We start from the raw sequence: 24,505 nt of genomic DNA, 5'->3' as shown, positions 1-24,505 counted from the left end.
TGTCCCAGGGCCGGCAGCGGTACTTGAGGCTGCGGAAGTGACATGAACATGTATTAATTGGCTTGCTCTTTGCAGCAATCTGCGCGAGGTCGGCGAGGCACGTAGGGGTAGGCTGGTGAGGCCAGCCGACATAAACAGGTGTGAATTGGAAGACACTGTATTTGATGTATGGAGGCTGGTTGTATTGTGTCAAGGAGTGAACAACAACAACAATGGCCGCAGATTCGGTCGAGGGGAGACGCGATTAACGGGACTCAAACATGCCGCCTCGGAAATGTGAAGGCGTGAACACAGGACGGCTGTGAATTGTGATGAGAATGTGTGGTGTAACCTTGCAACCATGTGTGTGATGAATGCACACGCATGTGGGCGGGACATGCACTTTACCAAAGCGCGTCTCTCTGGCAGTAAGGCGCGCGACTGGTATCCCGGTTGAGCACCGGTCAGTTATTGGCTGTTGTTGATTGACATGCTCCACTCGATTGCCTTGATCTGCCGTTGGAAGAAAACGATCCAGTCGCTGCAACTGATAGTCAGCTCCCAAACTACAGGTCAGCATGAAGAAAATGTGACAGTTGATATTTTATGCATCTTTATTGAAAAGGCGACATTGTGGTGAGATGCCAGATTTTCATGGTCTGGCGTATGGAGCACCTCAAGTAAGTCTGCTTCCAAGCTCATGCCTAGCTTACCTTGCATATACTAGGGATGCGAAGGGGGAGAGCATCATGATCAAAACAAAGAGACTAATGCAAATTCTAAGTTTTGAAGCAGAGAGTTGGCATATAGTGCGAAAACCACGCAGAATATCTAATCGATTCTCTTCGCCTCTAGCCATGACTTCGTGAAGGCCGCGACGTTACTTACACATACACAAAGGTTCACCATATAAACGCAACTAACAACGGCACCAAAGAAACTCGGTAAAGAGATAGCGGTAGTTATATTGACTTCACAATCACAGACAGAGTTTCTCATCAACCAAGGTCTTCGTCAATGATGAGGACTGCCTGCACCGTCCGCTACCCTCAGATTTCGCCACCAGTCCAATATCACATCTCTCATCACCGACCTCCTGCAGATCTGCATTCAAACCAGAATTTAGCTACAAATGATTGCTCTCAAAGAATCACTAATAGTGGCAGTTGCAGTAACACTTGTAGTTGGAGCACTAAAACAATTAGCATCATCAGCACACTTCAAACAACCTACAAGCCGACATACCACAGAGCCAGAGCAATTTATGTACACAGAACCCGCAGCACACTGTCTAGGACAATCGTTATACTCGGGACGGCACACATATCGCTTCTCCAAATCCTGCTCTGCGTCCGTTGGGGCCGCAGTGACAGCCAATGCCATCGAAAGAAGAGTCACGAGAGCGAAGCGCATATTTGGTGGTAATGTAAGTGTATATGATTAGTCTGGAGGATGGCGAAATCACAGCTTCTTTCATGTACTTCACCACCACCTTCTTATATACTCCGGAAACCACTGCTCGTGACATCGTATTTCTTTTTGACGGCGAATACGCAATGCGGCCGAGTGGATGACATCTACAAACTATGGCTATATCTATGCAGAATGTGTGTATAGTGCATTATTGGTCAGCGTTGCGTGCTGGCATGGGAAGTGTTTTTGGTGGCGGGAGAGTTGGCGTTTGGATTGGCGGCATTTCCAAGCCATGTTCCTGGATGGCTCCCTACGAAAGCCATGAGCGGTGCGAATATGAATGTGTCGAGTTATTGTTGCAGAAAATTGAAGAAATTAGCAGTGTTTTATCGGACCGTTTGGCGGCTAAATGGTTTGATTGAGATGGCTTTTTATACTTTAGTGACATATGTGCCATGAGCTGCAGTGTGGTTCGGGGAGTGTAGGTGAAATATCTTGAGGCGCTCGTTAGCTCTGGCCGTTTCTTGGCATCGTGGGGAAATAAATGTAACGATACCTTCTAGAGTAAGAAGCGTAAGAACATACCATTGCGCACTTCCTGTTTGTAGATGCAAGGTAGGATGCTCGATTGTGATGTTGGTCACATATATCAACCTACAGAGCTTGGAGATAAGTTGGACACTTACGTATTGCGTTCTAGCTTACTTTTGTCTTTAACAAAACAGCTTTCAATTGGAGCAAAAATGCTAGATAATAATTATAATATCCATGTTCACTGTTTGTTTCTCGCCCCTTGTGCATATTTGCCGTGTCAGACACGGCAGCGCAAGTAGCATCACACGGCTCTCAACATGTAATCAGCGGATATCTATTCGCCCGACTGAACTCTATACTGCCCAGTTGCTTATCCCCAGAGACAAGTCAGCTGCGACGGGCCGAACCCGATACTCTGGGGTCGAGTTCCTTGTCGACCGGCTCTCTCGACTTCCTTGCCGGGACTCAGCCCAGTACATCTAACGGAGAAACACAACAACATGGAAACAAAGGCTATTCCAGCTTATTTGATCTCCATCTACCCATCCCTGTGCTCCTTTGTTGGGATGGTTGGGCTCCTCCCTCCACAAGGACGCTTGTCACAGCATTCAGAGCCGCAGGTCTTGACACACTGGTCACCCCATTCGAGGCATATGAAGTAAGGGAGGGTTGGTGTATAATCACCCACGTCGGCTTCCTCGTGGTTACCACAGAGGCGCCGGTAAGTAAGTTGATCCTGTCAGATGTCAATACACATGGGCTCCCACGGCGGTTGATAAGATACTTGCAGGATTGGAGGTGTTTACCAGAGTCGTACCGGGTTCTCCCTGTTGGCAAATCAAGTGGCATGTATTTCTCTCACTCGAGCATCACGACTCTACTGCGGTGTCAGTTTGTGTCATGCGCTATGAGGAGGTATTGGCCTCACGCCTCGTACTCATAGGGACACTTCTGGGATCAATTACGCATGCGTGGACGATACCCAAAGCCGAGAAGGTGGCAATGTCAGCGTAATTGGCGTAACAGCTGGCATTGTAATACACTGGCGTCGTCTCGAGTCGTCAAAGGGGCTTGAGTGAGGGAAATGCAAGGGTTAACTTTGAGGTACCTCGCAGCTTTATACTCTCACCTATCCTTCCGCAACCCCTGATTTTGGCCATACTTATCTCACTCGTCAGATACAGGAAGACAGATTAACAGACCTTTTATTTGACTGATTAGAGTTACATACAAGGTGTAATAGTTTGAGACCTGTCTTGTAAGAACTTTCACCCTGGGCAGACTTAGTGATGGCGTGAAGGGAGTATGGGATATTGCGTCATTCATCTGAATCTGATTTGAATATACAGAATTCAGGTGATTGATGTAAATAAATAAGGCTTGAGACCTATACGAGAACCTTGCGTCAAACATGTATGAGCTGAAAGGGCAAGCCGTTTTCTCCTACTGAATACCGACCACGGAACTTGGATATCAGCAATAGCAGTCTTAGACATACATACTCTGATATCCGGCAGAAGCAATACGAAGACTGTGCCCACAAAATTGCTGGTATTGTCTCTAGTACGGAGTACTCCGTATACCCCCGGTGAGTTGCTGCGGAGGGAGTCCAAGCGACATATATGTGAGGCGGTGGTTCGAATGTCTCACGTAGCGAGGTGCTGCTCAATTATCACATTGGCCAAGTATTGGTGGATATGAATACACTTCTGGTCTGAAGGAGAGTATACTACGTGGCCGACATATTCGTTGAATTGAGATGCTGGCGTTTCAACCCCCGTTTTGGGGAGCGTCGAAGGAGGCATATCGACAAATCTTGGAGCAACACTCTATACTGATGGTGTAGTGCATGGGGTGGTCTTTTTGGCTCTTTCATCGTCTCTGGCATGTTTACTCCGTATTCTCCTTGAATTTATGAATGACGATTTGGAGCTGCTCGTTCCGTTCAGGACAGCTCAGACATTTTCACCGGCTGCACCCGATATTGATCTGAGACCCAGCTCTGCCAGGACTGTAATTACTTCATTTCGCTTGGCCCAACAGCTACGAAGCACCTACAGTGGGGGGTCAGAAGAATTAGAACGGGGAAAGGTATCGCATATCGCGTTGTGTGCTGAGGCATATTAAGCTGAATTAGTGTATACTTGGATATGTTCAAATACATTGGACCACGGACTGTATCTCTTTATCTCTCCTCAAGTTTACGGAGTAGATGGATGAATTCTTTTTTGGAACAACCTTTTTCAGATGCCTCAACTGTGACCTGAAACCTAACGCAAAAGACGGTCAACCTTCTGTGACCACAACGTAGCATTTCAGCCGACACGTAACGGACAAAACCTGGCAAGGACATCACAGGCTCCCAAGACAGTTTACCCGTTCCAGAACACCACATCCTCAGGCAAGTAATGCTGCACAGACCGTCAACTTGGGGCCGATCGGCACGTCGGCAGGCATCCAGGCCACTTACACGATGGCAAGGCAGCATCAAGGGCCAGAACAAGGTCTACTGTGGTTTCCGACGGATAATCTGGCCGCAGCATAAGTATTGGCAGAGCCTGTACGGTACCAGTCTCGGAAGTATGGACATGAAAGCACAGACGATGCGGGAGACAAGAAAAGCATGTTGGCCGGCCTTGTCAACGCAGGTGAAATGCAGCACGTCAACTCTTCCCCGGTCTGAGATGCATATCTTCCCACAGACCACAAGACCTCGCCAGTAGAGTCCAATGACAGATCCGGTTCCCCATGCGGCTCTTGCTCTTTTTGCCACCAAGAATGCTCCGCCTTGTTCCGGCTGCACGAAATCGACACAGAAACCTGCGTCCGGTCCGGGCTGTGTGCATGAGAACAGAGGCTGCATATGCAAAGGCTGCTTTCTCCATGCCTCAATCGGGTGTAACTCAGTGACATTTCCTATTACCAGGTAATTATTTACTTTACACCAAGCGTGATACCCGTGAGAACCTACGCGGCAGCACGTCACACAACAGGAGAGACAAGTCGCACTTCTCCGTTCCACTCAGCCGTCGGACAGGCTGCCACTTTTGCAGGTGAATTTCGCCACAGTGAAATCAATATATTCTTGGTGTTATCTGGAATTGTGAAGTGGAAAAACGCCATGCAGACATCACATGGCCAGCCATGGCTTCCGAATCGAGTGAGAGGGATGTTCATGCCGGCAGCCTCATTTTGGAATGGGATTCCAAGACAAGACGTGGCCTGCATGGGGGCCGCTCGGCGCATTGATTACGACGGGTTTGAAAGAAAAAAGAAAAAAAAAAACTGAAAATTCTGGATTCTACGAGGAGAGACAATGAAAATTTGTGATTTGAAACATGGCTGAAGAAGGCATGAGTGATGGGGGCCAAGTTGGGCTTTGTCGACATGTTCAGACGAGGCTTGGGCTGTACGACGGCCTAGATGAACAATTGCGTGACTGAATTTTCAAATGTTGCATCTTCTTGTTTCATGCAGTTGAACTCGAATTGTTTCGTAAACAAGGCTGGCATCGGAGTCAGCAGGAATCAATGCATCACCAACACCAAGTAATGGCGGTTTGTTCACAACACAAAATGCTGTGATTGGCGTTTGGACACAACAATCGTTCAACTGCAGTGCAACACCTTTGGCACGTCGTACACCACCAGAATATATAGTTTCTTGCAGACCGCTCTTTTGAAACGGGCATCTCGATGTCCAGTGTGTGTAGACGTGGCCATTGAGGCTATTCACGCTGCGGCCAGTACCAGATTATCACGCCACACATTCCAAGTTCAGAAAAGACACATCAAATGGCGACCTTCGTCCCGACCCGTTGATTAGCTAACTGAGCTTGATTGAAAAAAAAAGGCGTACCCTTGTCCATCTTCTGCTTACTGTCTGCTCCACGATCCAATGGCGATGGCGTTTCTGCACACCACCAGATAGTTCATCCTCCGGACTTATGTATTGGTGCGCTGGACCAAGCGGACGCGTTGGATTTCTGCACGTCGCCTCACCGTGGCGGACTGTTGGCTCGATTGTGTGTGCGGCTTGCATGAGGAAGTTGCGAGAAGCTGTGTTTGGTCTTTGTTGGTACGGTGGTTGCCTTGTTTGATGTGTTTACGACTCTTGACTCTTGAAGGTTTGACTCAAAGCGAAAAAGGGCTGTAATGAAAAGTTTGATCATGTAGTCGAGACATGATAAGTGAAAAAGAATGCTGTTCGTATGGGCAAGGTGGCGTGTTGATTATCTGCAGCGTGTAATCCAGCTGTCCCGATTAGGAAATTTCAATTTGTAAAAATCCGCCTCGTTTTGCCGACTCAACTCTGAACTCTGGATGAACGACATCCAGATCCGATGAACTAGACAGACCTTGGTTCCCCGCAGTAACACCAGGGCTGTTCAAGGAAAAGTTGCTGCTGCGGATGGTGCATCCCTCCCACACCCGAGGTATCTTGTATTTATTCCCTGCTTGTGTTGCAAGGTGAGGCACACTTTGAGTTCGTGACCTTTTCTGGGACCGATCCATGCGGCCGGTGTTCATACAGACCACACGACAGCCGCCTCACTTCGTTTGCATGCCATGAACAGTCAGGTAGGTGACTGCATATTTGTCTCGGTAATGAGGGACGAGGCTCTGCTGCTTGCGTGGAGGGATGCTTGATCCCCGCTCTTATAGATGATGCCTGCTTTCATTGTTCTTGATGCTCGCTCTCGACTTACACGAAACCTTTGACTTCCACTTCCTCTTACATTGTACACTATCACCACTTTACTACACCAACACAAACAAGATATCTTTCCATTTCACATACACTATCCTTCAAATCATACCTCTTTTAAGGCTGGGCCTTGAGAAACACCCAACATGTCTGCACTCCCCCATGGGGTTATCGACCTCAACGCCAACACCAACGCCGGGAACCGTGCTCCCATGAATACGCAAATTCCTATTCCACCTCCCGTTCCTCAACCTCCTCCAGCAAATGGTCTGCCTCCCATCCGTGTAGGCCAAAGAGCAGGAGCAGGACAACAAGCACAACCGGTACAAAATGGAATGCCTCGTTCTGCAAATGGTTACGGCATGGCAAACTCCAACCCCGTCCAACAGCCTATGCCTCAGCAACGACAATATCAACACCAGCCTCATCCCCAGATGCAACAGCAGCAGCAGCAGCAACAATACCAACGTCAACCTCATCCTCAGATGCAACAACAACACCAACAGCATCCTCAGATGCAGCAACAACACCATCAACAACAACACCAACCCATGAACCAGCAAATGCATCCCAACCAGCAACTTCACCATCAACCTCAGATGCAACAACAGCAACACCTCAACCTCCCCAACCAAGGCATGCCCCTTCGTCAACCCCCTGCTGAGCGCCGCCCCAAACACGGCATCCACATCAGCGACCTCCGCCACGAAAACATGACCGAAGCAGACGCCCGCGAAGAACTATCCAGCTACATCGTCATCCGCATGGAAAAGGCCCAGAACCCCAACGAGACAGACAAGGTCGGCAAGCCCGTCGTCCCGAGCTGGGAGCGCGCCACGCAGACCGAAGAGACGGACATCTCGCAGGAGGAAGCCACCCGCAAGGTGCGCGACCTGAACAAGAAGACGGACACGGCGATGAACAAGAAGGACGACATGCCGGCGATTGTGCAGCGGCAGATTGAGCGCGCGCAGGAGAGTCTGCAGCGGTATGAGGAGGATGGGAGGTATGAGTATGTGTTGGCGCAGCTGGAGTGTAAGTTTGCGGAGATTGATGAGAAGAGCCCGTTGTATAAGGTTCATGTTGCGAAGAAGGATAAGGACAAGGAGAAAGAGAAGGATAAAAAGGATAAGGATAAAGACAAGGATAAGGATAGGGATAGGAGCCGCAAGGGGAAGGAGTATCGTGGTGAAAAGGAGTATAGGGGCGACAAGGCGAAGCAGTCGAAGAAGTTTGAGAGGGCTGGCGTGACGGTTTACTTTAGGAGGGTACCCAAGAGGAGTGAAGATGCCATGGAGATGTTGCATCAGAAGATTGCATCGAGGTCCAAGAGGCGGCAGCATCATCATCAGCTGCAGCAGCAGCATCATCAGCAACAACAACAGCACAACATGCCCATGGGACAAATGGCCGACGCTCAGAGAATGCAGAATATGCAAAACTTGCAGAACATGCCGCAGCAGATGAACCACAGTCCCGCGATGATGCCACAGCAGATGCAGCCTCAACTCCATCAACAACAACAACATCACCAACCTCAAGTCCACCAACAACAGCATCACCAACCTCAAGTCCAGCAACCCATACCGATCCCGATCCCTCAAGCAGCACCACCACCTCCTCCACCAAAAGTGCCACAAAGACCAATCGTCCAACCCATGTCAACAAACCCCAGCTCCATGTCCAGTTCCATGCCCACGTCCACGTCCACGTCCACACAACACCAACGCCCCTTCACCCCAGCCGGCAGACGCACTCCCCGCGCCTACAAAGAAACCCCCCGCAGCCCACGCAGCTCCCGCGACTCCCTCTCCTCCTCCGGCTCGTGGGACTCCGACGAAGCAGAGTACACGACACCCGAATCATCCATCAGCTCCAGCAGCCGGTACTACCGCAAGCGATACTCCAAATCACGCCAGCGCCGAGACAGAGACCGCCCCGAGCACTTCGGTGTCGACCAATCTTCCCGGCAAAATACCAAACAAACCCGTGACTACAACATCCCTCCATCGCCGCCGTCCACCATCGGAGCCCCCGGTCCGGACTTTGACTCCGCCATCCAGAGGGCCTACAATGCGGGCAAGGAAGACGCCATTCGACCGTTAGTACTGCAGGCCAGTACCCCGCCGCGAGCTATCTCCGCGTACAGAGGGAGACAGCTGCTCCACAAGGATAGATTAGATCTGGAGGACACGCTGGCGCAGATTCGGATCGCGGATGATAATCGCAGGGAGAGGACGTACAGACGGGAGAGGGACTATCACTATGCAAGGGGGGATGATGATTTGGATAGGGACAGACTGCTGGGTGATAGGATGTACAGGCGGGAGGTAGTAGATGATTGGTATGACGACGATGTTAGCGATAGGAATTGGGGGCCGAGGAGGGCGAGGGACTTTTTGCCTAGGAGGGAGGGTAGTAGGGAGAGGTATAATCCTATGATGCCGGCGGGGTATCGGAGGCGGTATTAGGGTTGTGTAGATTGTTTGTACACTTGTGTGAGATTGGCATAGCGAGTAACTGATGTACTTGGGTATTGGGTTAGAAAGGGAATGTGTAGGATTCTCAATTTGTATGGTATGTGATGGGTATATCCTGTATTGTGATGGCGGGAAACTAGACGGATAATTAGCACAGATACTGAATTTGCACACGAATTGCTTGAAAATCTGTCTGCGGTATACTTGTGTAAGGGTGCAGACACAGTTTGATTTGAAGGGTCATTATATCGTCCATATACTAACATTGCCGCCCACAGCCCAGATGTCACAACTAATGATACACCAACTCTACAAGCAACCCATACGCCACGCAGCTCGACATCGGAAACTACGCCAGATACGTATACGAATTATCCTCTCTTTCAAGATAATCCTTCTCAATTAGGCTACTTCAGTTAGCAACGCCACGACCACTAAAACCCAAGCAACGTACCTTTCGATTTCCTTCTTGATGGCGGCAGGCTCAACACTGCCGCGCTTCTTGGTCAAATTAATAACCTCAGCCACGAGCTCCGCATGTCCCATCGACTTGCGGCTCTTCATGATTCGCACAATCGCAGCCTGCGTCTCGAAGCGTCTGTCCTGCGCAATTCTTTCGTGCGTAGCCTTGTTCTCTTCCTTGGTTTCCTTGAGCTGGATCTGGTTAATCTTGACGCGATACTTGGGGTCGCTGAATGCCTTGTTGAACGTAAATGTGTCGGTCGAGTTAACATCGCGACCCTTGGGGTGCTTAGTGATGACGCGAGCTTTGCCGCATGCGAGTGATTGTAGCGTTCGGTCCAGGTCACCGCCTTGGAGGCCGGTGGCCGCTGATATTTGTTGGTAGGTGAAGAAACCGCCCTCGGGTTCCTTGTTGAACATCATGAGAACCACGGCTTGGAAGGCCGACACCAAGAGCTCCTTGGTCCCCTTAGGAAAGGATGCTTTGATGGAGCAGTGCGCCAAGGAGTGCTTCCATGTTAGTATTCTGCCCGTGTGCTTGTTCTTGTAGTGCTTGTCAAATCGCTCAATCTGCGTCGCCACCTCGTCTGGCAGGTTGACTCGCACATCAGGATACGTCGGCCAGGCAGAGGCAGATAATATCATGACTGTCAGGTCTACCGGCGGCTTGCGCTCCAGATTTGACTCGCTCCATTGCTTATAAGAGTCCATCTCGTCCCTGGCAAGCTCCTGGTCCTTGAACATTTGCTCCAAGTTGTGTGTAAAGTTGGATCCGCATTCGCCGCGCAGTTTTGTCAACATGTTTCGCTCAGCATCCTGGCTTGCGCTTCTACCCATCAATAATCTTCGCGCCAGGTCCTTCTTGTAGAATGCTTCAAACGCGTCTTTGCCTTCGATAAACCGGAAAAGCTCGAGGGCTTGGTCGAGTTGTCTGTCCAACTCGGCATCCTCGTCTGCTGTACTTGCATGCCCTTGCTTCTCCGCTGCAACTCGATCCTTGACATCGGACAGCAAATCCTTTGGCAGCGCTTTCAAACCGCCTCGCAGCAGCATGTCGATGTATTTGGCAGTCATTTCACCAATCTTGGAAGTGCCTGTATCCCAACATGATGCGGTCTTACGATCGTTCATGAATTTGCCGAACGCCTCGCGCATGCCCCATAGGAAATCTTCGTCTTTTTGGAACGCGTCTCGAATCATCAGATCTAATGATCGTCTAAGTTCTAAAAGCCGCAGAACCATTTCGTCGCCCCTTTCCTTGTCCGATATAATGTCAGCGCCAGTTTGTCGAATATAATCGCCCCAAGGACTCTTCATCTTCTTCTGAATGCCGGATAGTCGTAATAAATCGTAAAGCCCCTTCATAGACTTGGTGTCTTTGTCTGACAGCAGATTTGACAGGCTATCACTGTGTAGTAACTTCTCCGAGTATTGCTCGATGAGGGTTTTATGGGCCGAGTCCATCAACTGCTTCTCCGTGGTGCTGTCAAAGTTGAATGCAATGCACCGATATTCTTCCTTTTTGAGAAGAGTTTCACATGCTGAGATATAATCCTTGAGACTGGATCCGCTCCACGATTCACCAAACTCCTTGTAATAAGCATCCGACTGCTTCAGGAACACTGGATCGAAGTGTCTGACGTAAACACCCAGGACGTGGATCATGCGAATCGATTCTTTGAGCAGAACTGAGTCCAGCCGTTCATCACCTCGGCGGTCATACTCAATCATCTCGCACACTCCGGCAATAACTTTTTCGCCAAGTGATTTAGTCGTCGACTGTGACCCTGGAAATGCCATTCTTCTAAAATGGGCAATGGTCATGTCGTTGATTGACGGTAGCGATTCTCGAAGAAGATAGGTCCTGTCCAAATAGCTAAATGTTGATCGGATGGTGATTGCTTGTGCGCTCCATGCTTCCCATTCTCTTCTGACGCTTCGCAGCACAACCATATTTGACGGTCGCCCGGTTCCTTTTATCCTTGGCAAGACGACCGTCCGCAGGTGGCTATCAATGCGGTCCATGAGCAAGCGATAGACTTTGGCGGCGTTGTTCCTTCTACACACATCTTCAACGCCTCTATACAATCGCTCCAAGGGCACGGCTGGTCGCCTCCCGGAAAAGATGGCATCCAAGGCTTCCTCGAGGTCCTTTTCCGTTCTCGCGTAGTATTCCTCTATTTGTGGTTGGCGACTGACTGGTGCTCGCAGATTCTTGATGACGAGCTTCTTAGCACCACTATACGGCTGAAAGGCGGACGGCTTCTCGGTCAGGTCAACGGTCTCGGGCATCTTGCCCCTCGCCCTGGCAGTCGCCATTGCGGGAGAGTCGACGAATCGAGGTCTCTTGGAACTCGAGGGTGAAGCTGATGGAGATGTAGATAAACGCTGGCGACGGCGGGAGGAGGAGCTCGAATCGGGCGTCCCGGATTGCATGGATCGGAGAGGCGCGGCTCAGATCCGTCAGAGATGGGGAGCAAAAGGACCGCGTTTGGTGGGCTGCGTTTCGGAAGATTTTGGTACGAGTTTGGACGAGAATGAAACTTGATGGCAGTGTATCGTGATACAGTGCGACGCGATATGGTGCGATTCGTATTGAAATGTTTTGTCGAGATCGTTACAAAGACGGAAAATCAAAAATTTAACACTGTAGTCGACGATTGCGCAATACACGGAATGAGGTTGGGATTATGTCCAAGGCGGGGGAGCTGGATGATATGTCACCTCGGAAGCATTGGAGCTCTGAATTGGTGATGCAAGGTTGAAGCTATGACTGACAAGACCACCAGACTGGATGCAATAGCGGCCCTGATTGGTCGGGTGGGTTCTATGATGGCGGGACATCAGCGATTAGATGGCGGAGTTAAGGAGCCCAGGCCAGTATACCCGCGATGATTAGTGGCCAAGGTCGCTCCTGCCACCAAACTTGACTCCACATGCCGTTGGGATTGGTTGCTCCAAGCTGTCAAGTCCATCAGTTGATGTCTGGGGATGATTTCAATTGCTCCATGAAAGCTTCATCCCAACTTCAGTCTAACCTCGACCCAACATCACTCCCCGATCTCTTATACAGCTTTGGCCTTGACGGCACCAAACCGTTAGCCTTCAACATATGGATCCAACTATCAACTTTGCCAAACGGACCATCAATCATCTACACCAAAAATGGCGAGCAATCACAACGGTATCTCACATGTTTCGCAACATCATGTTGTGCCAAACAAGAAATAGTTCAAATTAACACAAAGTCTATGCATCCAACCCTAGACCCACAATCCTATATCCTTCGCACAATTTACGCCAAATAATCTACCTAACCGGCAACAAAGTTGACAGTCAACTGTCCATTTCCAACGTTGTTTCCAGGATCAGTCGGAATGCTACCGCAGTTCTTGCACCCGTGATCCCTCAGCTGGTCCAGGAAAGTAACACTCTGCTGCTTGTTAAACGACCGACCCCCAATATTCTGGTAAAACGCACACAATTGACCCGTAACATGGGCCACGCAAGCAATGTGCTGTCCATTGGTCCAGCTTCCATCAGGGCCAGCAGCAACAGCATCACGAACCTTCTCCAGCGTACCGGCAGGGCTGTGTCCAATACCGCCGACACCGCATGTCGAGCTACCGCGACAGTTGATTCCCAGACGACGCTCAAGCACAGCAAATGAGTCTTCAGCAGCCGTCACAGGCTCAGGCTCTCTCTTCTCGCGGACCTCCTCGCGCTTGGCAACCTTGTTAGCCATGTCGAGACCACGACGGGCGTTCGTCACCATATTGGCGGTAAGTTGGCCGTTCTTGACATCGTTTCCGGGGTCGGTGGGAACGCTACCACACGCAGCGCACCCGTGGTCAATGATTTGCTGGGTGAATGTGAGGGTTTGGGCTACTGTCCATTTACGTCCTGTGTTTTGGTAGAACAGGCAGAGGGATGGGTTGCCGATGGTGACGGACGACTTGACGCAGGTGATGTGCTCGCCGTCGGAGAACTGCTTGTTCTGATCTAAGCCGCGAAGCTGGCCTTGAGCTTGGCCCAAGATGCCCTTGTTGCTGGCGCAGAGGCCGCTGCCACGGCAGTTGATACCAAGGGCGGATGAAGTTCCAGCCAAGGCTGCGGCAAGAGCCCAGATTGTGGTGGTGGTAACCATGTTGGTTGTAAGGTGAGTTTTCTCAGAAAAGTATGAAAGGAATATTGTAAGAACGATGATGAGTTTGAATGTTCTGATACCGGTGAACTTGAGGATGATGAAGGCACTTTATATACTTGGACATTTACGACTCTACGACCCAGGCCGCATCATCAAACACCATACTTTTCATAACTTCACACCATTTAGTAAACAACTTGACCGTTTCACCATCACAAATCCAACCTCTTTCGGTCCGGTCAGCAGTGGATACAACCTAGACACGACGATCAAGACTCTTTCCTCCAATTCAATTCAACCGGCTTTCCAAGACGAATCACGATCCATTCTTAGCTACATCCGTCACTCTGCCACTTTGCATACACCACACACCAAGCCTACGAAGCAGCTCCATTCTCTCAACACCAAATAGGCAAATCCAGTAAGTTTCCAGAAGGCGCAAGGAAACTAGCTCAAGAAATTCGTCTGCCTAGACGGCCCCGCTGCCGACAAGCCACAAAGCCTATAATGATCTACAGTACTGCTGCGGACTGACGGCGTGTAGTGTAGCACATGGAGATAAATTTTCCGTCAGTGTCATGTGTATGCTAGATGGGTGTGACGCTGACGCATGGGTTTCATGTGGTGCGTTTGGCTCAATCTGGAAATTCGTCAAATACGGTGCATGAAGGAATGTATGCTGTGTTCTCAAGTCTTGTGAAGGCTTGTGCTATTCCTTGTGGAGGGACTGAAACTCTGGATGAAATTCAGGGTAACTGCCAAGTATTCCCGTTTAAGCAAAAAGTAAACGCCACACATTCATTTCTTGAGAGACCTCAACTCACCACAATACACAACTCTCACCACTCTACAAACTCAAAAGCCAGCATGACGTTGCACTCCTCTAATTATGTGACCACATTCCCTTCCATCTAAGGCACATGCGCGCCATGGCTTGTTCCGTCCCGCTGCCGATCCCGCCTCCAAGTACCGAACCAGTCCACTGTCGGCAATCCCAGCCACTGACACCGACACGGCATCCCCGTCGACATCTTTCATTTTTCATGTTGCACTGCATGCCGATCTCTGGCCCCCAGGGCAATGGTATTTCCACTAATGGCAGCGTCTGCCGCGCCTGCTTTGGGTGTTAGATCTGGTAATTAGCGCTCTCTCGGAACCTAGACCCGCTGTCTTAAGTTAGTGCTGAGCTCATATTTTTCAGGGGGCTAAGTGCTGACTTGATTTTTGGATTGGCTAACGGTGATGCGTGTGATGTTGAAAGAGTTTGGTTGGATTCCAAATGCGGCGTGTGTTGTGGGAATATCATGGAGTTCGGATGAATAGTTTTCGGGGACGGGGAATGAATAACTCCAAAGGTCCTCTTGACGTAATGTACTTTGTATATGTTCTATCTTCAAATCTAAAATACAATTTTCAACAGAGTGGGTATCTCGTAACACGCTCGCTTTGTTGCTTCTATCATTACATACAGCCAAACAGTTTATGCGTATGCAGCCCATCCTGGTAATGTAAAGTCAGTAACGTTGTCCAGTAGATACTGTTATGATGGATTCTTACCAGAGTATAATACAGCCAAGTTACGTTCATCTGTAGCCATATTAATCAAGTCATTGACAGTTGCCGTTACACTTAGAGTCTTTGACAGCTTCTTTCTCACAACCTCGAGAGCTCGATCTGCCTCAGAAGGTTCATTTGTTCTACCATTGTTCTTATTCGCCTTTTTTGCTGCTGCTGCTTCGCTCGGTTCAGGGTCGTCTCCGCCACCCTCGTCGTCTCTGGCTTTCTGCAGTTTGGCAAGTCGAAGCGGTGATATTGACCAGGTGTACAGAGGATCATATCGCAAGACATCCAAGATGGTCATAATCGAGTATTGCTCTTCTCGCAGCGCATCAAGCGTAAACTCACAGCAGCGTCGGAATACGCCCTCCGTTTTCGTAATTCCCATGCCGTCCACAATATCTCTCGTCAGCCTGAACGGCACCAACTCTGGCACCGGAAGAATACGGCCAGCTTCAAAAGCTACACCTAGATCAATGTGAACCGCTTCACCTGTCTTAGAGTCTAGGAGAATGTTATGGCCGTGACGGTCGCCGAGACCAAGTACGTGTCCCAGCATAGAAATTGCCGCTGTGCTTCGTGTGTACGCCAGCCTTCGTACAAACCATTCGTCGGGGTCGACAAAATACTCCATGAAGAAATACCTCATCACCGGGTGAAATCTTTCCGTTACCTTGCGGTACGTGCTGAGGCGCGTTTCTGTTGTTCTGTTCTGAACGTTGAATATCTCCTTACGACATTGCGAGCCTTTCAGGTCTCGTGGATAGTATCTCTCATGTGCTGGCATGAGAAACTCGTGCAAGGGAATTGTGTTTGGAACAAACTCAATCAAGCCAGATGATGCTGTAAGCGGTAATACTTTGTACGTTCTGATGCCCAAATTCCTCTGCTGTGTGCTTCGGTGCAGCTTCAACAAAGACGATACGGCGGCAAATACCTGCTCCATAATTGCGTCCTGTCGAAGGTCGTCATGACCACCCTTGACGAGCTGTTTATACCGGACTCCGTTGGTGCCAACTGCCGTGATGATCTTGGGTGCACTGACTCCCGATGCAATTGTCATTGTAGGCTCCAGTTTCGATATAAAGGGAACATGGGAGTAATCCTTCGTTGGCGAGACCTCAATGTGCAGGGTTGGAGGAGGTATTCGATACCGTGCGAGGCAACTAACCAAATATTGCCCTGCTGTAGAGTCCTTGAGAGGAATTTTGGCTCCCGACTTGTACTTGTCAGGGTTCCGGTCCATGGCGAGTCCGTGATAGTACTTGCTAGTCTTGTCCACGGACAGCCAAATATCTGCCACTGATTTGGTGGCTGCAAGTCTCTGTGCCACTTTCTCAGTCGCCTTGACTCTCTGCACGGCTACCTCATCCTTCTGTTGAGCTCTTGCCTTCGTACCAGACCAAATTTGATACATCCCGTGGTAGGGATGATCAACGCAGATATTATAGATGAGCTCATACAGAAGTCTCTGGAACGTGCTTTCTTGGCTTTGAAGTCGAGAAGTCAACTGGTTCATCAAGGGGGCAAACTTTCTTGTAGGCACAAGAGATAGATGCTTCATGACGGCCTTGTTGGTTGCGTCCTCGGAAGATCGCTCCAACCACAATGCTGTAAATCGTAATGCATCGTTGTTGTAATCGTCGGACGAGACAAGTGATAGCAGGTAATTTTCTAAACTGAGTTGAACAAACTCACTCCGTGTCTGCTCCACGCGTTTCAGCTCCTTTTCGTCAAGTTCTAGCCATTGTTTTTCCTTCGAAAGGACGTGGGCATATCTGGTCTTCAGCTGCGATTCCTTGGTCGAATCGATCAAAGCTTTGAGATCCTTGACTTCATCGTTCTTGGCTTTGCGCAAGTTTTGTAGTCTTGCCAGGTCTTCAAGCCCGTCAGGGTCCTGCAGCTGCTCATCGCAGAAGGTAGCAAATTGATGATAAACTGAACCCGCTTCCGTGCTGCTCTCTCGTTTCAGTTCTTTCAGAGCAGGGCCAAGGTAGGTTTTCTGAATGTCGTGCGGATTTTCTAATCGGGCAAGGGAGACTTTATGGCCAATCTTGGAGAGAAGATCGGACCGACTGACCCGTATGCTCTGCTTTGATAAGGACGACTCCTTGTCGATGGCCTGAAGCATGCGAATAGACGTTCCCATCTCTCCATGGTCCCATAACGAGTTGGCGACCTCAATCTTGATAGCTGCATCGACGTGCAGATTTAACCCTTCACACAACGGAATCATGTCCGTTAGCGCAGTTGCGACATTGAGGGACTCTTGTGTCGCTTGGTGGTATCGGAAGATGCCAGACGATAAGATCATTGATTCCACTTGCATTTGCCGTAATACATCCGCAGTCATCTTGGCATGATTCAACAAGCCGATATGTTGGCAAATCATACTGACTGATGTTTCCCTACACGACAAAACTTGACCTACATCTCCGTATCTGTGAAAATCAGCATGGCGTAGCCTAGTAGCACAAAGTTTCATTAACTCACGATCCACTGCGCATCCATTCGGAGCGATTTCTAAATTTCTTCAGCATGGCCGGAACTTCGGATGAATCAGAAATATTCAGAATATCATCCAGTTCCGTCAGAGCAGCCAACGCCGCCAGTCGACTGCGAAGAGCCGTCGCATTTAGACTGCATTTGGAGATGTTCTGCATAATGCTCCCAAAGCCATTATATATGGCACTCTGAACATGTTTCAAATCTGTCGAGTTGTGCATACTTTGATATGCTTGATACAGTATGACGGCGTGATGCTCGCTGTTTCCCGGAGCAGGCAAGTTCCACATTTCCAATCGCCTAGCCGTGTTAAACGTACTATCAACAGATGGATTACTGGCACCAAGGGTTTCCTGTGTTTGAAGAATCGAGTGAGCTAAGCCAGACAGTCCTAGTGTCCCTAGTGCTTTGACGAGAGCTTGGCCGTCTGCTTCTGCCTCTCGGCGACGTAGGCGTATGTGGCTATCGTATTGTGCGCCCCGAAAAGCGAGGCTTTTCGAGCCTTCATTTTCGTACTCAACACGTGCAAGAACCTTTGACAAACTAGCGTCCTCTGGTAGACCATAATATGTATCAGGGTCATCAATATTTTCGAATATGGCCAGCAATGTGTTGCTGATGTCCTGTTCCCTGTGTGCTGATGATCTCCGAGAAGACCGCGATACTTCAGTAGAAGTCAACTCCGCAAACAGCAAAGCTGTCTTGTGCATACCGCATCGAGAAGCAGATGTGGCGGCAGCTGCGTAGTCGACGTCGAGCCAGTGCAGTCGATCTGCGATAGACGATTCCTTGGGATACTCTTGCGTTCGAAGATATAGAATTGTGTTGATCAGCAACTTCAGGTTATGCGTAGCAGTCGGCGAATCGCTCCTCAGCCACTCCCTCATTGCTGTGGATAATTGTCGTTTGACTGTTTGCTGTTGCTCAATCTGGAAGCACAACACAAGATGTACAATGAACGGGAAAGCTTTTTCAGTAAATCCAGGCACTTGCGTCACAATCGGCGCCAGGGCTGAGAGCAATATCGAATCCGAAACAGTTGAAACCAGATGGGTGCTGATTCTCTGCAGCCAGTCGGTAGAAGCAATGCTGTCTTCCCAGACGGATCGATCATTGTCTAATTTAGAAGTCTCCTTTCTGGCTAAAGCCGGAGAACGAAAGTTGCCCCATTGTGAGGCTTCGAAAAGGCTTTCGGACAGACTCCTTTGGCATGCCACAACCAAAAGCTCATCCTCATGCTCAACAGCTTCCGAAATTGCTCTTCGTAACGCGGCCTCTGCCAAGCCTGCAACGATTGAATCCTGATCCGCAGTGAGATCTTGTAGAAGATGCAATAACCCCATTTCGGAACCATTGGGACTAGGCGCGATTTTGCTGTATAGACTGAGGCTCGATTCCTTGAGAACGCCATCTGGAATGTCCCCAGATGCGGCAAAAGAGCGGCCAACAACACGTCCCGCCCAAGACAGGTAGGTTCTGCTCAAGTCTTGCGCTTGACAGCTTTTCCAAACACTTGATGCTTGATCCTTAGCAGCAGAATCAGTTTCGACAATGTCTTCTGCAATTGTTGCGGGTATAGTGAAGTCTCCGCAAAGTAGTTTTAATGCAAGCTCACGAGATGATTCGTTCAGCAAGCGATTCCCTGTGGCACCATCTCTCAGAATATCAAGGAGTAACTTGCTTTCGGATGTACCCTTCTCTGCATTTCCAGATGATCTTATATTGGCTGCAGAGTGCGTGATGGATCTGAATAAATCAGACTGAATCTTGTCATGGAAGGCAGTCGAAGTGTAGTCAGACAGATATTTGCTAAACCATTCATGAAACTTTTGCGCCTTACTCATGGTGGCTTTGAATTGACTCTCCTGAGTTGTGCTGGACTGACTTGACTCAAGAAACACGCGAAGAGAAGCAAGAGTAGACAAGGCGTACCCTGCAAGAAACGACGGCCTCTGTGCCAGATACCCTCGACCACCAGACAAAAGGTACTGGGTCAAACCCAGAGCGTCGTCGGCACATTCTGGGTCAACTATGAAACCTCGAATTGAATTGAGAAGCATTTCGAGACAATACGATTCCAGTGCCACCGGCCCGGACAGGCAAATCACCAGCCTGACCTTGCGAAGTACGGAGCAAGCGTGTAGAGAACCTAGTGCTGAATGTACGGTGTTGAACAAACTTCTTGTCACCGACAGGATTAAGGCCGGTGTCCACAGGTCTTGAAATTGAAATTCGGTACCCTGACAGAGCCTGAAGATGTCATGAATAATATATTTGGCCCGAAACATGGGCTGCTGGTTCGGCGGAAGCTTGTTTGAGGAATGTGAGAGCTTCTTTATGGCATCCAAATTGTCCGCTGCGTAAGCGAGGTCCTCATGTTTTCGAAATATCCGCTCGAGATTGTCTTCTTGGTCGATGAGATCGAAGAAGGTGGCAATTATATCGACAAGATTGATGTATATTGCTTCCACGTAGTTCTTACTTCCGAGCTTTTTTCGTATATGGTCTTCGCCTTTTCCGTGCCCAGTATCGCCGAATGCGTCCCCGTAAGCCATGCTGTATGATAGAGCTGTGGCAAAATTTCTTTTGATCAAGTCGCCCTCATTTATTCCAAGAGATGTACCGAGAGAAGTAATCGTTGATTCTTGGGTCCGCATTATTGCTAGTGCAATAGCCTCTGCTTGCGCAGATTGTAACAGATCTTTCAAGTCTTCAAACCCAAATATAGCAAAAGGAATGTCGTAAATCGCATCATGTTCCATCCAGGTGTAGAGTAGCTGTCGCGAGAAGAGTCGAAAAAGCTCCTTGGGTGATTTCAACTTGAGGGTTTTCGAAATGTCGGCGAGACACCACTTTGCATAATCGATGGACCGATTAATTTTTCCTGGGGTTTCGAAAATATGATAGATACATCGCCGCAGTAGTGTTGGCCATCGGCATGCCAACTTGGACAAAGCCAGAAGCCTGAAGGCGATACCAGATGTGTCTTCGGGATTTGTTGGCAGACTTGCCAGCACGTCCACAAATATCTCGTCATGAAGCATTAATATGAACAGGTCGAAAATATCAGCTATTCTATCAGCAATAAAATACTTCACTTGCATGGAGCCACTGCTGAGAATGTTGAGCAATGAAGTGCGACATGAATCCAAGCCCAAGTTGGTACCGTAACCGGGATTAGCGCTCAGCAGCGTGAAAAGTAGACGTGCCATTGACATTTGAGCCTTGGCAGAGAACAAATTGGAAGGCAAGCAAGCCTTGATGAAGTAATTATATAAATCACCAACTGCCTCAGCCAGATCTTGATTATCATTCAACCAAATGTTATGGAGGCCATCCAGAACATCCATGCAAGTCGTAAGTGCAACTTCACAACACTGGTAGTCAGAAGCGGAGATAATTGACCCCAGTCTTCGAATAATGTTCAATGCAGTATCAGAGCCGACGACCAAATCAGAGCTTGTAATTTCTAGGAGCAAAGCCTGGCAGCATAATAGGTCATCGTCGGACATCAACAACAGGTCGTCAATCCATGCCTCAGGGAGCAGGCCAATCTGACTCGAGTCATCATGGATGGCTCGAAGCAAGCCAAGTCGTTTCTTTGTCTCCAAATGAAATACTCGAGGGCTCGTAGACAGTTGAACATTTTGCCTCGGCACGGGCATGGGGACTGAACTGGACGTGGCCCTGCTGCTCTGTGAGTCGAATTCATCGTCAAGATCCATCAAATCCGAGGCGGTAGCCGCGATTGTGGCAGAGTGCTTTTGATCAATTAAATTTGAAATCGCTGTCAAAATGCGGAGGAACGACGAGTGATGTGAGTGCAGTCGATGCAGATCGGCAGTTCTCAGAGCAGGCAGACAAGGTCTTAGCACCCGCATTGTGGAATTCACGAAGGCTACCGGCTCGACAGATTCCAACGCAACCATTAAACTCCTTTCTGCAAGATTTACAACATTAGCTTCCATAGATGTTGACTGAGAGGTGTTCAGATCAGCAAACTGAGGAAGAAGTAATGATCCAATGATGCAGGCAGACAAAAGGCTTTGATATCGGTCTAGTGATATTTGGGTTCCACCTTCGCTGGGCTTTTTAGTCCATGTGTTGCAAAGTTCAACAAGATCATCCAACTTTGGAGAGAACAGCTCAAAGGCAAGTTTCTTGGACGGATAAAAGTTGGTCGGATCGGACGCAGATTGGAGCTGCCGGCCGCAGGCTGAGATGTACCTGCATGATTGGGTTATGCTTGGCGACTCTCTGCGCTTCAGGAGTAGTAAATATTCGTTAAACTTGGCCATTTCCTGCTGCATCCTCCATGTCTCCCCCAGCGACGTTCCTGAACCAGCGTCTGCTTCTGTCCAGGATAATGGTTGGACACCACAACATACACGGAGCAAATTGACGAGCTCCAGAGGTTGAACGAGGAACGACACGGACGATGCGAAAGCTAACTCGTCTAAACTTGGAGTTAAATATGCTCAACAGTAGCTTCTTGATTGGGTACTCACTTGGGTTCCATTTCAGAAATATCCATCTTATGATGTGGTTGGATGTTGCCTGACTTGCACTTGGCAGTCTCGCATTCCGAGCGTGGAAAAGATGAAACATTAGGACGAGAGAGGTATCACAGACCAACCCTGGCCCATTGACGTCAGCTGTTGTGACAATGCCATCGATATCTTCGGATATGGTATTGTAGGGAATTAAATCGACTTCGATGATACGGTGGAGAAGCAAACAGGCGGCCCGGCAAGTCGCTGGGATGCTAACTGATCTGACAGCTAGATGCCACAGCTGTTTCCAGTGATCTCCATTGAAATCATTTGCTTGAGACAGTGACACACAGCTAAAGAGTGTTAGCTACTGGCAGCGGAGAAGAACATAGTAACTTTACCAGGCTGATGCGACCAATGCCCATGATGCTGTAATTGGATCCTTATCGGAAACATATGTAACAAGATCATCCAAGACCGAGTTGAGATCTTCCGCTGCAATACCAAATCCCTGGGTCAAAAATGCCAGCAACTGAAGAGCAGTCCTCTGCGTCCCAATATCCCTAGATCTAAGCTTCAATCTGAGCCGGCTAAGATGTTCTCGGGTTCGCTGCCGCTTTCGTGGTTGTTCACTGTTTTCCACAGCATGTCTAGCCGCGCTGCCATCATGCTTCAAAAGGATACTTTCTAAGAAGGATAAATTTTGCACAAGGGCCCAGTGACTTTCTCCTTCTGAATTATGGTTACGTATACCAAATAAGCTGAGTTGCATGGCGCCGCTAGGAAGGGTTGAAGGATTGAAGGTGAGATCGTGTAATTGAAGGCGAAACGGTTCACCTCTCTTGGAGTATTCCTGCCACAAAGGATCCACGAGACTCTCGATTTCGGTTCGAATCTCATCATTCCAGTCACTCGATATGTGTTCAATATGCGGATGTGCGAGATATATTGCCTTCGAAATTTCGTTTCGTAATCCCTTTATCAGCTCGTCTTGTGAGACCTTCTCCGCCCTCCACCAATAGCTCATTAATGGCAGTAAACTCCTCGTCAATGAAAGTCCATAATCAAGATCTTCAGCATGAGTTCGGGCAAAGACCGAGTTGCAAATAGAGAAACACATGGCTTGCATCGATCCTAGACTGAGGTGCTTCATGTTCAGAACGCGCACAGCCATATCCGTAATATTTCGTGCTTGTCGAGCTACGGGTGCATTTGATGCTTGTATCAAGTACTGCAACCCTTCGAGAGCGTCTCTGAGCGGATCACCTTCTACAAGAGCCGCGCGCTTCTGGCTCTGAGTAGAATTACTCGAACGAAGGGTTGACCTTGGTGTCGAAGTGCCTGGGGCGGGAGAAGCCCGGGGCGCAGATGTTAAGCTAAAATGAGCTTCGGTAGGAACAATGTAGGCGGCAATATCAAGCAAAAAGTCGACACAAACTTCCCAGGCACTCGCATCTTGTCTAGCCAAATACTCAACATGCGGCTGACGGGATAGTACTTCCGATAACGCCTTGACATAGTCTTGGATCAATGGCGCAACGAAATCGCCATCTGGGTCTGGAAGAACCTGAGTGATGTGGTCTATAAGGGCTAGTAATGTCTTCCGTCCTAATTTTGGGGCTCCTCTGGCGGCGGCCATTCGAACTGCCGAGGCGCATTTTGCCAGGCGGGTAGTTGATGCCTTGCGAGTAGATTCCTTCTTCCTCTTGTCATATAAATTGGGCCGTTCGCGGATGACAACATTGAAAAGGCCCTCAAATATTTGATGATAACTCTTGTCCCCTAGATCGCCACTTCCGGATTAAGATAGATAAGTAAAGGTCACGCAAGTGTTTCTGGCAAGGAACACCTACAGATTGACAGTTCTGTTCCTAGGATTCAACAGCAAAATCAACTCTTCTACACGTTAGAGCACGGATCATTGTAAAGGAGGGCACTTGCGCACACGTACCCTCTACGGCCTTGTCACAAGCTTTGATAGAGCCAGACTTGACGTCGCCTAGACAAAGGGTTAGCAATGCATGTCTGGGCTGAGGTCTTGGCTGGGGAATACTACTCGTTAAGCTCATAATCGTAAATTTATGCGAGGAAGCCATGTTGCCGAAATACGGGAGAAAATACAGATCGAAACTCCTTCTCTTGCTTGGCTTAGTAAAATGAGCAGTGAAACTCGACCTGTCGACACTTTCAGTCTGAGAGGTAGATTGCGCGTAGCCCCGAGAGTAACA

At 49.0% G+C, this 24,505-nt stretch overlaps 8 protein-coding genes across 8 annotated transcripts; 2 read left to right on the top strand and 6 right to left on the bottom strand.

The window, feature by feature from the left end:
• Positions 1-4,111: 4,111 nt before the first annotated feature.
• VFPPC_15773 (hypothetical protein) lies at positions 4,112-4,321 on the bottom strand (the record flags this gene model as incomplete). Its single annotated transcript, XM_018293526.1, has 1 exon — positions 4,112-4,321. The coding sequence occupies one exon, from the start codon at positions 4,319-4,321 to the stop codon at positions 4,112-4,114; it is 210 nt and encodes a 69-aa protein (XP_018144901.1).
• A 111-nt stretch (positions 4,322-4,432) lies between these two features.
• VFPPC_15772 (hypothetical protein) lies at positions 4,433-4,789 on the bottom strand (the record flags this gene model as incomplete). The annotated part of the gene is made up of 1 exon (XM_018293525.1): positions 4,433-4,789. One exon carries the CDS (start codon positions 4,787-4,789, stop codon positions 4,433-4,435), a length of 357 nt encoding a protein of 118 aa, XP_018144900.1.
• Positions 4,790-5,872: 1,083 nt separating this feature from the next.
• On the top strand, positions 5,873-6,025 carry VFPPC_17739 (hypothetical protein; the record flags this gene model as incomplete). The annotated part of the gene is made up of 1 exon (XM_022429428.1): positions 5,873-6,025. One exon carries the CDS (start codon positions 5,873-5,875, stop codon positions 6,023-6,025), a length of 153 nt encoding a protein of 50 aa, XP_022285534.1.
• A 754-nt stretch (positions 6,026-6,779) lies between these two features.
• Positions 6,780-9,104, top strand: VFPPC_04354 (hypothetical protein; the record flags this gene model as incomplete). Its single annotated transcript, XM_018283724.1, has 1 exon — positions 6,780-9,104. One exon carries the CDS (start codon positions 6,780-6,782, stop codon positions 9,102-9,104), a length of 2,325 nt encoding a protein of 774 aa, XP_018144899.1.
• A 358-nt stretch (positions 9,105-9,462) lies between these two features.
• VFPPC_04353 (ubiquitin ligase subunit CulD) lies at positions 9,463-11,894 on the bottom strand (the record flags this gene model as incomplete). The annotated part of the gene is made up of 2 exons (XM_018283723.1): positions 9,463-9,520; positions 9,568-11,894. The coding sequence occupies 2 exons, from the start codon at positions 11,892-11,894 to the stop codon at positions 9,463-9,465; spliced, it is 2,385 nt and encodes a 794-aa protein (XP_018144898.1).
• Positions 11,895-12,888: 994 nt separating this feature from the next.
• VFPPC_13608 (killer toxin, Kp4) lies at positions 12,889-13,722 on the bottom strand (the record flags this gene model as incomplete). Its single annotated transcript, XM_018291383.1, has 1 exon — positions 12,889-13,722. One exon carries the CDS (start codon positions 13,720-13,722, stop codon positions 12,889-12,891), a length of 834 nt encoding a protein of 277 aa, XP_018144897.1.
• Positions 13,723-14,577: 855 nt separating this feature from the next.
• Positions 14,578-14,760, bottom strand: VFPPC_15771 (hypothetical protein; the record flags this gene model as incomplete). The annotated part of the gene is made up of 1 exon (XM_018293524.1): positions 14,578-14,760. One exon carries the CDS (start codon positions 14,758-14,760, stop codon positions 14,578-14,580), a length of 183 nt encoding a protein of 60 aa, XP_018144896.1.
• Positions 14,761-15,202: 442 nt separating this feature from the next.
• VFPPC_04352 (ataxia telangiectasia mutated (atm)) lies at positions 15,203-24,373 on the bottom strand (the record flags this gene model as incomplete). Its single annotated transcript, XM_018283722.2, has 8 exons — positions 15,203-15,222; positions 15,280-17,720; positions 17,773-22,240; positions 22,293-22,630; positions 22,679-24,070; positions 24,131-24,173; positions 24,229-24,276; positions 24,331-24,373. The coding sequence occupies 8 exons, from the start codon at positions 24,371-24,373 to the stop codon at positions 15,203-15,205; spliced, it is 8,793 nt and encodes a 2,930-aa protein (XP_018144895.2).
• Between the last annotated feature and the right edge of the window lie 132 nt (positions 24,374-24,505).

Source organism: Pochonia chlamydosporia, chromosome 3 (assembly GCF_001653235.2).
Source record: "Pochonia chlamydosporia 170 chromosome 3, whole genome shotgun sequence".
Taxonomy (NCBI): Eukaryota; Fungi; Ascomycota; class Sordariomycetes; order Hypocreales; family Clavicipitaceae; genus Pochonia; species Pochonia chlamydosporia.
Note: the sequence above shows the minus strand (reverse complement) of the source record. Positions and strands in the feature narration are given on the sequence as shown.